Source organism: Umbelopsis ramanniana (assembly GCF_025399195.1).
Source record: "Umbelopsis ramanniana AG unplaced genomic scaffold K450scaffold_40, whole genome shotgun sequence".
Lineage (NCBI taxonomy): Eukaryota > Fungi > Mucoromycota > Umbelopsidomycetes > Umbelopsidales > Umbelopsidaceae > Umbelopsis > Umbelopsis ramanniana.
The window spans coordinates 137,801-151,724 of NW_026252126.1; the positions used below are offsets into that span (position 1 = coordinate 137,801).

General features: G+C 42.5%; 8 protein-coding genes across 8 annotated transcripts; 3 read left to right on the plus strand and 5 right to left on the minus strand.

Annotated features, from left to right (window-relative positions):
* The first annotated feature begins 510 nt into the window (after nucleotides 1–510).
* Nucleotides 511–1,220, plus strand: K450DRAFT_248048 (uncharacterized protein). Its single transcript, XM_051590167.1, has 3 exons — nucleotides 511–557; nucleotides 765–1,047; nucleotides 1,129–1,220. Exons 1-3 carry the CDS (start codon nucleotides 544–546, stop codon nucleotides 1,150–1,152), a joined length of 321 nt encoding a protein of 106 aa, XP_051443275.1. The 5' UTR covers nucleotides 511–543; the 3' UTR covers nucleotides 1,153–1,220.
* K450DRAFT_248052 (uncharacterized protein) lies at nucleotides 949–2,461 on the minus strand. Its single transcript, XM_051590168.1, has 6 exons — nucleotides 2,207–2,461; nucleotides 2,069–2,128; nucleotides 1,843–1,992; nucleotides 1,132–1,769; nucleotides 1,035–1,048; nucleotides 949–1,011 (listed from the first exon to the last, which is right to left on the minus strand). Exons 1-4 carry the CDS (start codon nucleotides 2,355–2,357, stop codon nucleotides 1,288–1,290), a joined length of 843 nt encoding a protein of 280 aa, XP_051443276.1. The 5' UTR covers nucleotides 2,358–2,461; the 3' UTR covers nucleotides 949–1,011; nucleotides 1,035–1,048; nucleotides 1,132–1,287.
* On the plus strand, nucleotides 2,207–3,343 carry K450DRAFT_211745 (uncharacterized protein). Its single transcript, XM_051584797.1, has 3 exons — nucleotides 2,207–2,547; nucleotides 2,609–2,705; nucleotides 2,765–3,343. Exons 1-3 carry the CDS (start codon nucleotides 2,448–2,450, stop codon nucleotides 3,042–3,044), a joined length of 477 nt encoding a protein of 158 aa, XP_051443277.1. The 5' UTR covers nucleotides 2,207–2,447; the 3' UTR covers nucleotides 3,045–3,343.
* On the minus strand, nucleotides 3,219–4,100 carry K450DRAFT_248056 (uncharacterized protein). Its single transcript, XM_051590169.1, has one exon. It carries the CDS (start codon nucleotides 3,900–3,902, stop codon nucleotides 3,393–3,395), a length of 510 nt encoding a protein of 169 aa, XP_051443278.1. The 5' UTR covers nucleotides 3,903–4,100; the 3' UTR covers nucleotides 3,219–3,392.
* Nucleotides 4,101–5,237: 1,137 nt separating this feature from the next.
* K450DRAFT_248058 (uncharacterized protein) lies at nucleotides 5,238–7,324 on the minus strand. Its single transcript, XM_051590170.1, has 4 exons — nucleotides 6,852–7,324; nucleotides 6,541–6,783; nucleotides 6,194–6,476; nucleotides 5,238–6,127 (listed from the first exon to the last, which is right to left on the minus strand). Exons 1-4 carry the CDS (start codon nucleotides 7,134–7,136, stop codon nucleotides 5,280–5,282), a joined length of 1,659 nt encoding a protein of 552 aa, XP_051443279.1. The 5' UTR covers nucleotides 7,137–7,324; the 3' UTR covers nucleotides 5,238–5,279.
* A 40-nt stretch (nucleotides 7,325–7,364) lies between these two features.
* K450DRAFT_248059 (uncharacterized protein) lies at nucleotides 7,365–9,703 on the minus strand. The gene is made up of 11 exons (XM_051590171.1): nucleotides 9,585–9,703; nucleotides 9,432–9,514; nucleotides 9,307–9,347; nucleotides 9,125–9,240; nucleotides 8,827–9,046; nucleotides 8,526–8,753; nucleotides 8,272–8,458; nucleotides 7,977–8,201; nucleotides 7,823–7,918; nucleotides 7,705–7,760; nucleotides 7,365–7,639 (listed from the first exon to the last, which is right to left on the minus strand). The coding sequence occupies exons 1-11, from the start codon at nucleotides 9,653–9,655 to the stop codon at nucleotides 7,586–7,588; spliced, it is 1,377 nt and encodes a 458-aa protein (XP_051443280.1). The 5' UTR covers nucleotides 9,656–9,703; the 3' UTR covers nucleotides 7,365–7,585.
* Nucleotides 9,704–9,725: 22 nt separating this feature from the next.
* K450DRAFT_301279 (uncharacterized protein) lies at nucleotides 9,726–11,764 on the plus strand (the record flags this gene model as incomplete). The annotated part of the gene is made up of 9 exons (XM_051593744.1): nucleotides 9,726–9,917; nucleotides 9,984–10,043; nucleotides 10,099–10,185; nucleotides 10,256–10,333; nucleotides 10,393–10,466; nucleotides 10,534–10,775; nucleotides 10,831–10,931; nucleotides 11,005–11,194; nucleotides 11,300–11,764. The coding sequence occupies exons 1-9, from the start codon at nucleotides 9,760–9,762 to the stop codon at nucleotides 11,762–11,764; spliced, it is 1,455 nt and encodes a 484-aa protein (XP_051443281.1). The 5' UTR covers nucleotides 9,726–9,759.
* A 7-nt stretch (nucleotides 11,765–11,771) lies between these two features.
* K450DRAFT_248065 (uncharacterized protein) lies at nucleotides 11,772–13,871 on the minus strand. The gene is made up of 7 exons (XM_051590172.1): nucleotides 13,284–13,871; nucleotides 13,091–13,213; nucleotides 12,940–13,026; nucleotides 12,613–12,864; nucleotides 12,349–12,540; nucleotides 12,179–12,273; nucleotides 11,772–12,112 (listed from the first exon to the last, which is right to left on the minus strand). The coding sequence occupies exons 1-7, from the start codon at nucleotides 13,785–13,787 to the stop codon at nucleotides 11,779–11,781; spliced, it is 1,587 nt and encodes a 528-aa protein (XP_051443282.1). The 5' UTR covers nucleotides 13,788–13,871; the 3' UTR covers nucleotides 11,772–11,778.
* Between the last annotated feature and the right edge of the window lie 53 nt (nucleotides 13,872–13,924).

The following is a 13,924-nucleotide window of genomic DNA, read 5'->3' on the forward strand; positions in this document are numbered from 1 at the left end:
CCAGTATGAAAATCGGTTTGCTTGCCAGCCATCTTTCTTGCTGAACCACCGTAAGAGCTTTGGCAACCACTTGGGCTTCGGCGTCAGATGCATCTCGTGGCTTATCTTCCGCAATGGCAATCCCCATGTATAACTTGGGAATGAAAATGGCTAATAATCAGCGGTGGCTTGAGTTGATCCAATAGGCGGCATCTTTCTTTTATGTTCTTCATAGTAGGTTTCAAGAAAACAAGCCATAGAACTTCATATCCATCACCAATAAGCAATTTGATTATTCGCTCATGTAGCTCCGGGTGTTGCTGAGGCAGGCAAGCGAAATATCTGATTTTCGCATCGTCTCGTATGTCGAACGCCACTATCGTTTCGATTCTTTAATTCTTTCAGTATTTTAGCTAAAATTATTTTCGATGATAAAATTGCTAATCAGTAAATGTGCTGACATCATCATACTCCCGACAGCGCCAGTCCAGCGGGATGTGAGGAGGGTATCAGACCATTGGCCATGGCCTAAAAAGAAATCCCTCTTTCTCTTTAGCTAAAGTCATGACCTCCAGTCGGTGAGTATATGGATTGACATCGTGGATGGATAGATGGATGTGGATGTATGAATCGGATGATGGTTGTATCGACTTCTCGGATTGAAATTGCAACTCGACCATGACTCAATGAAAGCAACATTTTCACCGGAATCGAAAAAAATGCCCTCTGTAGACATTTCTTACCCAACCAATTGACATTCACTAATCGAAATTCATTCAATGCAGCCTGTACAGCAAGGGCCGTGTTTTGGGCTACGAGCGCGCCAAGCGTAACCAGAACGAGAACACCTCTTTGATTCAAGTTGAGGGTGTTCAAACCCCCAAGGATGCTCAATTCTACTTGGGTAAGCGTATCGCTTACGTCTACCGTGCCAAGCGTGAGGTCAACGGCAGCAAGATCCGTGTCATCTGGGGCCGTGTTACCCGCACCCACGGTGGCAATGGTGTCGTCAAGGCTAAGTTCCGCTCCAACCTTCCCCCTAAGACCTTTGGTGCCTCTGTCCGTGTTGTAAGTAACATATGAAAACTGAGCTTTATTTTGCAAATTATAAGACAGTGATATTAATCAGGTTTCTTTTCTATTTACCAGATGCTGTACCCCTCCAACATCTAAACCTGTTGACTTGTTGTGAACTTTTCCAAAATAAAAATCATGGAATCCATCATGACGGTGCGATTTACTACAATTATAGTGTTGCCAGGAAGGGTATTGATGAAGAGATCACAACGCTTGTTCTATATATTACACCTATGAATTGAGAGTCTCGGTAGTTCGGAAAAAGCCAGCTAGTTTCCACAGAGCGATTGCATTTCGGGAAACCATCTGGTCAAGTGTGAATGCGATCGCTACCGGGGCCTCATTATGGGTGTTCTCCAATTGCTGTTTCAAACTATCCGCTATTGTTTCGCCCCATATTGCCTCGACATCATAGAAGGGAACAGCGGTCGTTGAGCGACCATTTGCGACGTTTTGAAAGGATCGAATGTGTTCTTTCTTTGAATCAGCTGCTGATGATTGGTTGAACAAGAGAGCAAAGCTGATGTTGCCAGTCTGGACATGATTCTGAACAATCCATGCGTCGTTATCAAACCGTAAAGTGGTCATCGACGAACTTCTTTCCAGATTTGCTTTGGTATTAGTGAGTGCAATATCTAAGAGCTTGGATTTGATAAGATTCGTCATATCCGAACGGTATATTGCTTTGTTCCGAAATGCGTACTTGTAGCGAGCTATATTCATAATGATACACCATAAGCTCCCAGTATGAAGTTTGGGTTTAATGACGAATCGAAAATTATGTACCTGTTTTTTCAAAGCTGTGCAGCGCTGGTTGGTTTTGCGCTACATATCGACCTTGGCCAAGACCACGTTCATGTCGTGCGCCAAGAGTCGGTACTGCCCACGTTAAATTGGTGCTTAAATCAACACCGACAGTAAACCTGGTTAGGAAGGCTGTTGAACAAATATAAATGACCCTTTCTACATTGGATGCTTCAAGTTGCGGTTTACTATCTGACGTGCAACTTACCAGAAGGCATAGCACGCTCATGAAAGGTGCATTTTCTTAACGGTGATTTAAGCATCGCGGCTTTAAAGCGAAAAAAGCGCGGGTCAACAAGTTAGTGACGATAATATGCTTGTCAGCTTTAAGTTATGCCTCCATTACCATAAGGATTTTGCTGAACTTTCTCAGAAAGCTCATTCACTCGGGATTGTAGAGACTCTGGAAGCTTGTTCTCATTTTCAGAAAGCTTCAAGTTATATGGTAACTTGAATCGTTTGGGAATGGTCAATGCTTTCCAAGCCTTGACGGGCATAAAAGAAAATGGGTTACCAAAAAAAATTACAGACTGCTTTGGTATTTGAGGCAAGCACGACTGGTAATTCAAGTCGCAGCAAAATCCTGAATGTCTACACCACTGGAATTATCTGACGAAGAGCAACAGCGACGGTTCCGAATTGAATTAGAATTTGTCCAATGCTTGGCTAATCCCTGGTATTTGAACTGTACGCTTTTTGTCTTTGTACACAGAAGCTTGCAGACAAATTACTGATTGGCTTGTTCTAGATCTCGCTCAGCAACAATACTTTCAGGACCCCGCGTTTATCAACTATTTGAAGTATCTTCAATATTGGAAATCGCCTGAATATGCCAAATACATTGTGTAGGTCATCCGCTATGCGTACGAACAAGTCTGTCATTCCACTCACTGGGTCATTCTAGATATCCCCATGCACTCCACTTCTTAGATTTGTTGCAGCATGCCCAATTCCGCGAACATGTGATCACCGCAGAGCGAACGCAAGATATTCACAAAACACAATACTATCACTGGATGTACTATAGAAAGCCAGCAACAGAGACGCAAGGCGACCAATCGCTACCTACCCTTGAAGGTGTGCCGCCATCGCTTGACAATAATACCGACCTACACTTAGAAGCATCCGAATTTGTCAATACCAATAACAACGGAAACGACCAGATTAGTATGCAAAGTCAATGATTCTTCAAAGATATCCGATATGTATCCTATCTTGTACATAGCAGTGTAACAATTTCTTCGCGCTGTATTCACATGCACCTCACCGACCGACTTTTTCTAGAAAAAACCCCTCATCAGCAAATCACAAACACGTACATAATTGGCCTGTTTGTGCAGCGAATGTCCTGAATACAGGCTCTGGCTTTAATTAATAAAATATAAATGGTGTGATCTCCTACTAGCAGCATAGAAAAGCTCTGCGTGTTGAAGATAACGGATCACTAAATTAACTCATTGTGAAACAGAAATACAGAAAATGTTGAATGTGGAGAGGAAGTGCTTCCGGTAGCACAAATGATTAGCTCTAGTTCATATCATAGATACGGAACGAGCTACAGATACGCAGTTTTGCTGAGTTTTGGATTTCTGCAGAGAACTAGCGGCCTTCACATTCTTCAAAATCATCTTCTTCGTCTTCCTTTCTGCCTGTCGACGTTCTTGTCGAGACAGTTTCGTTTGCTCAGATGCAGCAGTCTGTTTGACTGCTCCATCACCTCTTGTCACCTCATTCTCCTTTTCGTCCTTAATTTGGGGGACTGGACGATCTGACGTGATAGCTTTAGCAATGACGTCTACGGAGTTCACTTCCTCCGTGACCTTATTGTCATTTGAGGGAGAAAGTGTCTGGTCTCCAAGCGACACGACATTGAGAACCGATTCGCCAAGAGGATTCATCGAGTCATCTTCGAGTATGGTAATATGCGGGTTGACGTCCAGGTGTACCCAACCGTCTTGTTCATCCTGAGAAATTTCATTCGACACTATGTCTGACTGACCATCTTTTGTTAACCATGTGTTCACCCAATTGATGACTGACATATAGCGGTGGTGAATAAAACCTGTAGATGACGATTGCTTCTAGAAAACGTTGAGAGTTTTGTATGGAATTCCTTTAAGGGAAGACAAAGAAGAAACCAATGATAGTAGCAAGCTGGTGGAAGTTGTCGTATGTTAATTAAATGGCCTAACAGGAGTTTATCTGTTTGGATAAATTAAGTCAAGCCTAAACAATTAAAAGTAAAAGGTGAAGGGTGAGCATTTGGGGAAGTATTACTCGAATGATGTAAGGTCATGGTCTCTGTCGTCAATGACCTAGGTCGGATGCCAATTTTGGCGTTCACAGGAATACGCATGCCGACGTTTCATCCGATTTTCGACCAGTAATTAGAATAATCTCTGCGGGTTGTGCTTACCGGATGGTGGTGGTCAAGCTGAGAATTTTGATGCCGCAAAATGTTTGCCGCGTTCGTTATCATTTAATACCCACCCAGCCATTTCTGACGAAACTGATGACTCACTTACTGTGGATCCAAGTGGAGTAAATACAATAATCCAATTCGTTCAGATGAAAGAACGTTAGAATAATTAAAATTGGAGGGTCAAAAATAGATTTTGGTAGATGCTGGTTGGAGAAGAGAGCATAGATCGGTTCCAATAGGCACAAAGCTTTTTGGAGGTGATCTACAAGAATAAGTTTCCATGGGAGTTCGACGAAATGAGAAGGGATTTTTATATGTGGAGGGAGCCAGGGCAAGGGTAAAGTTAGAGCGGACCGTGCATCGGATGTGGAAAACTCTGGCACACAAGATCATACGCAACTCAGGGTGAGACAAGCAAGTAAGCAAGCGTTACGAGCTTGGCTTGAGGATCTCTGACTGTCAGGTGGTGTAAATTCGCCCATTCCTGAATCCCGCTTACCCAAAAATTTCCAGTCTGCGGTGTAGGAATCCTCCATTTCCTAACCATCCAATACTGGAAAATGATACGAAAACGTGGGGCTCCGTGTCCATCCGTGATACTATGATAGTACCCATTAAATGAAAAAAAAAACTCGTTCACGAAAAAAATCCTTACTATACACCCCTATGAGATCCCTCTGCAAAAATTAGGACTTCTTTGCTTTTATGATGACTGTGATTGAGTAGTCAACATAACAAAGTCCATTTTCATCTACGAGGGTAAAATAGGAAAATTTGTTCATGTGAGCAATGCGGTGAGAACACCATCATGTAGACGACAAAGTATGACACTCGAAAGTACCAAATGAGTCCAGTGTTCTCTAAGTAAAGATTCGATGCTAAAATTGGCTGTTACTCAACGTATTGAAACGTGCTCAATTTCATGAGACGAGACGAAACAAGACGGGATGGAAAGTTGGTCGTGGTTACGTACCTCAGCAGATTTATTTGTTGTTCTTTATTGAGTATTTGCAATAACAACCTGCTCTAGTCTGACAAAACCTTCTACTAAATCGTTATACACTTCAGTATATTCCGCTTGAGGCTCTGCCACCAATTGGTGAGCCACCTTGTCACGTTGCTCATCCTCCATCATCTGCTCAAAAGTACCAGAATAACCGTGCAGCCGTCGAACTGCAAACTTGGCCAGTAAGGCTCCACCAAGACTAGCACTATTCATACCCTGCTTTTTATACACTGGAATGTTGAACACGTTGGAAAGCACTTGGAGAAGGTTGGGGTTGGATGCTGCTCCTCCAGTTGCTAGGATACGTTTAAGGTGACTTGCGTCAGATGACTTGCCGTGAGTATCCAACATTCGGGAAGTACGGACTTTCATCGACAAGAACTGCGACTCCACAATAGCTCTCACGTTGTAAGATGCCACTTCCTCCTTGGTTCCGGTGAATTCGTCTACTGCTATGTCATTTTCAAATCTGTGGAAGCCTTTCGCAAAAGGAATAATTTCTTGCATATAATAGTAATAACCGCGTCTGTTGCATCCGTTGGATAGGCCGGGCGGAGCTTGATGAAGAAGGTTATTGAAGGTTGTCCAATCACCTTCAGCATACTCATCGCGAATTTTCTCTCGCGTAAGCGAGCCGTTCTTGTAACAAAGCATACCCATATATGCTTCCGGGTTGGTAGGGTGCGACATTAAGTGTGACTCGGTGGTTGGATTTGCTTCTGGTAGATACATGAGCATAGTGTCAGAGGTACCAAGTGAAACGACGCAGTCTCCTTGCTCCAGATTCATTGACACTAGTGTAGCGGGGTTATCTCCGGTAAAAGGTGCAATAGTACATTCTAATACAACAATGTTTCGTTAGTGTCATATTCCCCCATCCCAGAAAAGAAGCATACGCCATTTACCTGATGAAAATCCATATCTGGTAACGAAATATGAATTGATCGCGCCTAAATTGGTGCCTCCTTCTACTGGCTCTGACTCCAACTTCTTTTGCAAGTCTTTGCCACCACAGTGTTCCAAAATGGAAGGAATCCATTTATGAGTGTGAATATCCATCATGTTCATGCCTGAGCCATCAGCTACATCAACTGGGGCAAGTTGACCGAGCAGTACACTGGCAATGAAAGAGCTCACGAGCGAAATACGTGCTGTGGCGTCATAAGCAGATGGGTTTTGTTCGTAGAGCTAAATCACAGGTGGTGAGAATCCAGTTTCCCAATAATTTAAAGAACGAACGAAGAAAGCTTACTTTTGCAATCTGATTTCCTGTAAAGCGTTCATAGCCCTTTGAGCCAGTCAAATCCGCCAAACCTTGTGGGCCGCCCACCAAATTCTCCAAGCTTCTGCATTGTGATGTAGTACTGGCATCCTGCCATATTGGTGATTGTTTAACAGAGAAAGCTCCTTGGAGCTGATCTTCTAAAGTCCTTGACACGTCAAGAGAAGCAAGAGTCTCCAGTCCCTCCTTGTTCCAGTATACACTTCCGTGTTGCTGTAAAAGGAAGATGTTACTATATTTTCAGCCTATGGTTCGTGCGTGACAACGTGATAAGACTGTACCTGACCAGCTCCTGAAATGCCTTTGATGTTTTCTATCTTGATATCCGTGTTCTTTGAGAGCCTCTCGAGCAATATGTCTATAGCTTTGACCCACATCAATGTTGGAGAAGTGACCACGTCTCCTTCAGCTATAGCTCCGTTAGTGGTATGAAACTCGGGAAGGTCTCTGTCAAAATGGACTGCAGCCTCAGCAATGATATCGTGATCATGGTTTATGACAGTGTACTTCAGCTGTTGCGTTGATAGATCCAAGCCAAGGTATAAGTCTGATTGATTCTGTGCCATTATGGATTTAAAAGAAATGCGAAATGGTTTTTCCCCATTTCCACGGCTTGTCTGATATTTAAATCGTGGTTACCAGGCGGCGGGCTTATGAAATGGAAGTCTGTTACCAAAACAGGCCATATTTTCCGTGTCCCCGCCAAATATCCCGCACGCCATCCGTTCCATTGTGTGCCTCTCGGTATCAGAACCATAAGACTTGTAGGAAGTAGCAACAGGCAAAGTATGAGTAGAATGACTGGTAATTTATATTTTTACATTCTAAAGAAAAGTGTGTGTAGTAGATGGTCAAAGCTCCAACGTTTTCCCCGAATGTTCATTTTCTCCAGAAAAAAGTCGTACAGAGTGGGATTGAAAGTATGGGTTTCAAAATCGGAGATGCTACTTTTCATCTGATGGAGCCAGCACCTGCATCGTAGGACTCAAAAAAAAAACAGACCATGGTAGTCTGTTCAGCTCATAAAGTAGGTATTGATCTTTTTGAGGGTTGCGCGCGATGGCTTTGCCTAAAATATAGTGACATGTGTTTGAGTAGGGTGTATCAGACGTCTATGACATATGCTAAACTTACCTGTGGTCTGCTGTTCATGATATTAATTAAGTGCTGTTGTATATAAATCTTATCGACTGTACAAAACGTCAATTATAAGATCGTCAGCGGCGGAAAATAATTAAACACCAACACTTGCCATCAGGTCTTTGTGAAACTTCTGTATAAGGTACGCCATGTGTGTCGTAGTATTGCACAAGCAATGCAAGCGCTATTCCTACCGCTCTATCTTTACCTATTATAAAACTGTCAGTATTACTCCCGGATATTTGGTTTTCATTGTACCTCATTACCTTCTATACAATGTACCAATATCGATTTTCCGGATGCCATTGGTTCCTGACAAAATTGTAGAGCCAATGGTATATATGAAAAGAGTATATGCTGACCTCTCTTGCCGGAGGGTATATTTAAATGAAGATAGCGTTTGCTGTAAATTTCATTCTTGTTTTCCGGATATTCTTGGTCAGTACAATTGATGACAATGTCGAAATTTTGCCAGCACGAAGGAGGTTCACCTAAGTGATACAGCGCATGAGGATACTTGTTGCAGATACTGTCCATAAGCTCGGCACCGTATTATCTTACCGCTTTTCCAAGTTCCAATGGCAATCTTGCTGTTTCCTACGTAAGTGTAAGCCTCGTTATTGGCAACATCCTGCTCTGATATGTCTTTACTTCTAGCCGCAATTTGCATTGCCAGCTGTTCGCAAGTCGCTGCACCACCACTGAATAACTCTTTCCGATGGCGCCAAAACATTGGAGCAGTCAGACCCTGGGTAGGCGATTCCCGGCAATTAGTTCCTGACGTTTTTATCCACAAACCTATCAGAAGTTCTTACCAGTGACCATGCTTCTTCGTCATCTCCAGATCCTTGCACGTACATGTATCCACTGCGAGCTTGCGAACCACCTTCTATGAATTGAGAAGCACTGAGACAGATAACAGGGAAAAATGGCGAATCCGAGTAGTCTGGGCTATATATTATATTGGATTGTGGTGTATACCAAAGAGGTCGTAAAGGCTTTGTAAGCTTTTTCCGAATCTCTGCCAAGTCGATTTTAGTCCGCTACAGGCGAGGAGCATTAGTTGATAGATCCTTGCTGTAGGCATTGGAATTCATTCTTTTGAGAGATACCAACCAACAAATTATCAGCAAATCCGTCTATCAAAACCGCAATTTGTGCATGCTCAGATCGCGAGATGATGCTTGGTAAAGTATGAAGCTCCACGTCCCATCCAGCACCACCAAGTCCGCTTTTACTGATGGCACGATTGAGTACTGCACACCATATAGGAATCGTTTTAGATAATGCATCTGGTAAACGTTTTCCTCTCCTGGTAGAATCCACGATAATGCAGCTGATAAAACATGGAATGTTTTTAGATGATATTGCTTAGATGCCGAGATAATGTGGTACATTGAGCCAATGATCTTACCCTCCTGTAGCTGCTATGACATCTATCAAATGCAAATTCAATCTTCTTAGGTTGAACTTCCATTCGCCAGTATGCCCATCCGTCGATTTGAAGTAAGCAGAAACATGTTTACGTTCCTGATAACGAATTGAGTATTGTGAGAGCCAAAAAAAAACTTTTCTCTACGCATCTATGAGGCTTACCGGCTGAGGCTCAATGTACCATGAACCACATCGTTCGTTGGCTGTCAAAAGAATCAGTATGCGTTATCGTATGGAAGTTCCCATAAGTTATGCAGTCATTGTATAATAAATTATAGGATCCATACCGACAATGGCATATTGCGGAAATAAAGCCGAGATTTCGTGAACAAAGGCAGCATCCTCTTCTATGGATTTCAATCTGTTGTAACTGTAAGATCGGACAACTATCAGAGTCGATTCAAAGGCTAAAGAGCACTATATATCAAAAGAGTACTAACACATTCTTATGATCCTGTCTGATCTGCTCAGAATGCTTCATAAAGTCACCATGCGCTCGTAGATCTTCCATGGTCAAAGCGGTAGGAACAAAAAAAAAAAATTGCCCAGAAGGGTTTGCAGACCCTTCATTTTTGATAATTTTTGGTTTACGCTATTGAGACACCTCATTCCAACATGTCAAATTCTACTGCCTTGGCATCCGCCCCAAAACGCACACGAGAGCAGTATGTTGCAATTGACCTTGGCGAAAACATGCATGAGCGAAACATATATCGAAATAACCGACCTGATTTCAAAGCACTTGCGGAGGAATTTCCTAGTATTAAGGACTTGTGAGTTTTGAAACGCACATCTGTTAAAAGTGCATCCGAAACGAGACTGACTCTTCGTTAATAAAGTGTACATTATTCAGAAAACGGTAGCGCCTATATCGATTTTAAGAATGCCGAAGCTTCAAGGTACAATTATTTAAATATACGCGATGAGACGCGCACTCTATTGACCCTTTGCCAGGGCATTGACCCAGTGTCTTTTTAAAAAAGACTTTAATTTGGATGTCGAGATTCCCGAAAATACCTTATGTCCTCCTATCCCGAATCGGTGAGTGCAAGAAACTGCTATGGGTGCCTGCAATTACATATCAAGTTTTACTGACAATCGATTGATTCAGACTGAATTATATTTTATGGATAGAGGACTTGCTCTCAGAATCGCATATCAAACTGACTGCGGTGCGTGGTATCGATATGTATGTCAATGTTATCGTCCGCCATTTTGCTGGAACATGAACTTATATGACATTTGCAGCGGAGTTGGGGCATCGTGCGTGTATCCTTTGCTTGGGTGCGCAACTAACAAATCATGGCAATTCATTGGAACCGGTATGCAATACATTTACATGCTCAAAGCGATACTATATAAGCTTACAGGATGAAAATGAATTACTAGAGGTGGACGCGGAAAGTGTCAAATCGGCAAGAAGGAATGTGAATCGAAACGATTTGCATGGTCAAATCACAATATATCATAATCGTGATAGGTCACGAACACTCCCCTTGGACAAACTTGAGAGTGAAGGAATTATATCGCCTAATGACGAGTTTGCCTTCAGCATGTGCAATCCACCATTTTACGGGAGTAGTGATGAAATACAAGCTGGTATTGACAATAAGATAGACGATCCTGCAGCTGTAAGTATAACTAAATGGGATCACTTTGGAGAGCAACATCTTATTATTTTACTAGGTTTGTACTGGCACAGAGAGCGAAATGATTACTGAAGGCGGAGAAGTGCAATTCATTACAAATATGATTGAAGAAAGTTTAAAATGGAAAAATCGAATCAAGTAAGCATGCATATATATGCAATGTAATTTTCAGAGATAGGCATTAACATGTGGCCGGTCTCCGGCTTACCAGGTGGTATACCACTATGATAGGAAAAGGAGAAACGCTGGGCAAGATTCGACAAAAATTAATGGAAAACAAGGCAAGTGCTTATTGTGGTAATGGGAAGGGAAAGGAAGACAGCAACCACGCTAAACCACCTGATTATCCAACAGATCGACAACTTTACTGTGACCGAATTCAATCAAGGCCGCACGAAAAGGTGGGGTTTTGCATGGTCATTCGGTGAAGAGCGAGTTGCAAATCATGTAAGGATCCCAACTTTAGTTGATAAAAATACCATTTACATCCAGTATTGACGCTTCAGTTTTCATACAATAAGGATGGACCAGTAACAAAGAAAATACGACTCGCACAAGCACCCAAATCGCAATTTTCTACCCAGCTGCCGTGCGATGCAGCCAAAGCACAGGAAGACATATTGGAGATATTGAATGATCTAAATGCCAGTCAATTAGCTGTTACGTCAGAATGTATTTCCGGATCGATGGTGTCAAATACATGGTCACGCAAAGCACGGCGTCAGCGTGCACATAATGCAAATGCAACCAAAAAAGACGACATAGCTGAGGTGTCAGCGGAAATACTGTTTACTTTCAAATTTGATATTCAAGAAGTTGACAGAGACAACACCAATGTCATTGCAACTTGGACAAAAGGGAAACAACGTGAAGTGTTTGAAAGTTTCTGGAATCATGTAAAAAAGAGGATACTCCAAGATTTTGGGATTGTTCAAGGTGATAGGTATAAACCTCATGGAGTCGACGCATAAAAAGTGGTGTTTACTTAAATTTTAAAACTTTCTACATGAAATCCGTCTCCAAGATACGGATGAAGTTGCTGTAATTTCCAGATTTTCTTCTCCATCGCTGTATCTGAGCGCAGCTCATATAATGTACATAAATTAAAGACGGCTTTTTCTATCAGCCCATGTGCCTGATCGTTTGATTTTGAAATCAAATCCTCCATCACTGCAATTGCCTGGTTCAGCTCACCAAGATAGATCAAGCACACCACCAAGTTGTTAACAGCTTCATAGTCATTGGGATCCTCAGCTAGAATTGCGTCTAACTCCTCTTTTGCCGGGCTCCAGTCGGCTGCAGCAACATGGCATAAAGCACTTTGGGATAAATGGTTAACCAGTGAATAGCCAAAGCGAGAACGGTGTTTAGTGAATATATCTCACCTATTCATTCGTACAAGCCGCTTGACGTGTGGATCACTTGCTTCTTGACTTTCTAGCCCTTTGAACACTTTCTTCGCATCTTGGATATTGCCAAGCTGGATAACTCGAACTGATGAGCATCATAGACATCATGTATCTGCAGCAAGGTGTGCAAAAAAAAAAAAAAATACCTGTAAATACAGTCGACCCAAAGTTGATATAACATCCGGCTCAGCAGCTCCATTAGAAAATGTGTTGACTATTTTTGTCATGATCGATATGGTGAGAGGGAAATCCTTGATTTCCAGTAGAAAGTTGGCTAGCATGATATAGAGAGACACTTCTCGTTTGCGCCAAAGTTCAGTGTCCTCCTTACTGTTCAACTGCATCTGAGTACGATTGTTGATCTTTAATTAGAGCCTGTAAGCAATTAGAACAAATGGTTTCTTACTTACCCTTTGGCATTCCATTGCAAGTATGGTTAAACGCTCTATACTTGCGTTGTAGTGCTTCATCAATCCTGGTAAATTGGCCGACAATACTCGGAGCTCAAATGGTATCATTATTCCAGACTTTCCAGGGAAGAGACCTTGATGATATTCGAATGTGTATTCTTGACGATTTAGATCTCCAAGTTTGTCAAGCTCAGCTAATGCAAGCTGATATAGTCGTAGATTGACTAGTGCTTGCAGTCGGACGTACCAAAGCTGCCGCAACACACAATTGCCAATGTATCAATATTCATAGCCCTACATATCTTCTGATCATCTGCTAACACTTACCTGCAAGATTTCGGCTAGATGGGATGGATTTGTTTGCACGATACGGTTGCGAGTAAATCGGGCCACTGAACGCCATGATTTTCGGTTCTAGAGTATAACATTATACACATGGCACAAAAAAGCTTTCTCATATGAATAAGGGTTAACTTACCACTAACTCTTGAAGTGCATCCGCCGTTTTTAGCTTTTCAACGTCTGACAATTCAACAGACTCTCTTCTCGGCCTCTTCTCTGGAGAGATATGCTTCTCTATTAAATCGGACAAGGCATCTGACTGAAGTTATGTAATGTTTCATTAGAATTGTGTGCTCAAAAATTTGCTATACTTCAACCATCAGACCTACCATTGGAATATCATAAAACAACGTGCTGTTCGTTAAGCTCAAACCAAGAGAGACACCTCCGGAACCCACTGAGGCGTTGGAAAGAGAGCGATTAGCTCTGGATCCTGAGTAGCCACGCTTTCTGTTTTCAACACCGTGGTTTTTAGCAGCTTGTCCAGCGTTACCAAGTTCTCCAGAAGACGAGGATTCGTTTGAGTGGGGGGCGTCTGGAAAGTAGCTGCTGGTAGGTGATGCAGCCTCCCTGCCTTGCTGTTGTGGCATTGCAGAAGCGCTGTTTGCCATGCCTCCAATTGTGCTTGTCAGCGAATTTATAATTTGATAAGGTAGTGTTGGAGGTCGTTGCGCTTGAGGAGTTGGTGGGATGGTATCGAATGTGTCTGCTTGGCTTTGGGATGCAGGATCGGTATTTAGTGCTGATGGTGGCGATTGGAGGCTATTTCTACCAATACCTGGTACCTCTGCCGCAGGTGTTAATATATTATCTGCTTTGAGTACATTGTCCATCTGTGCTGATGGTGAGGTATACTGTCACTGAAGTTAGGCACGAGTCTGAATTTTTTGCCGCTTTGAATAATGCTGCTGCATGAGGCATATCCCGGTCACCAAAAGCTATTAGGAAGTCCGCCTTCAGCGTAAAAGCT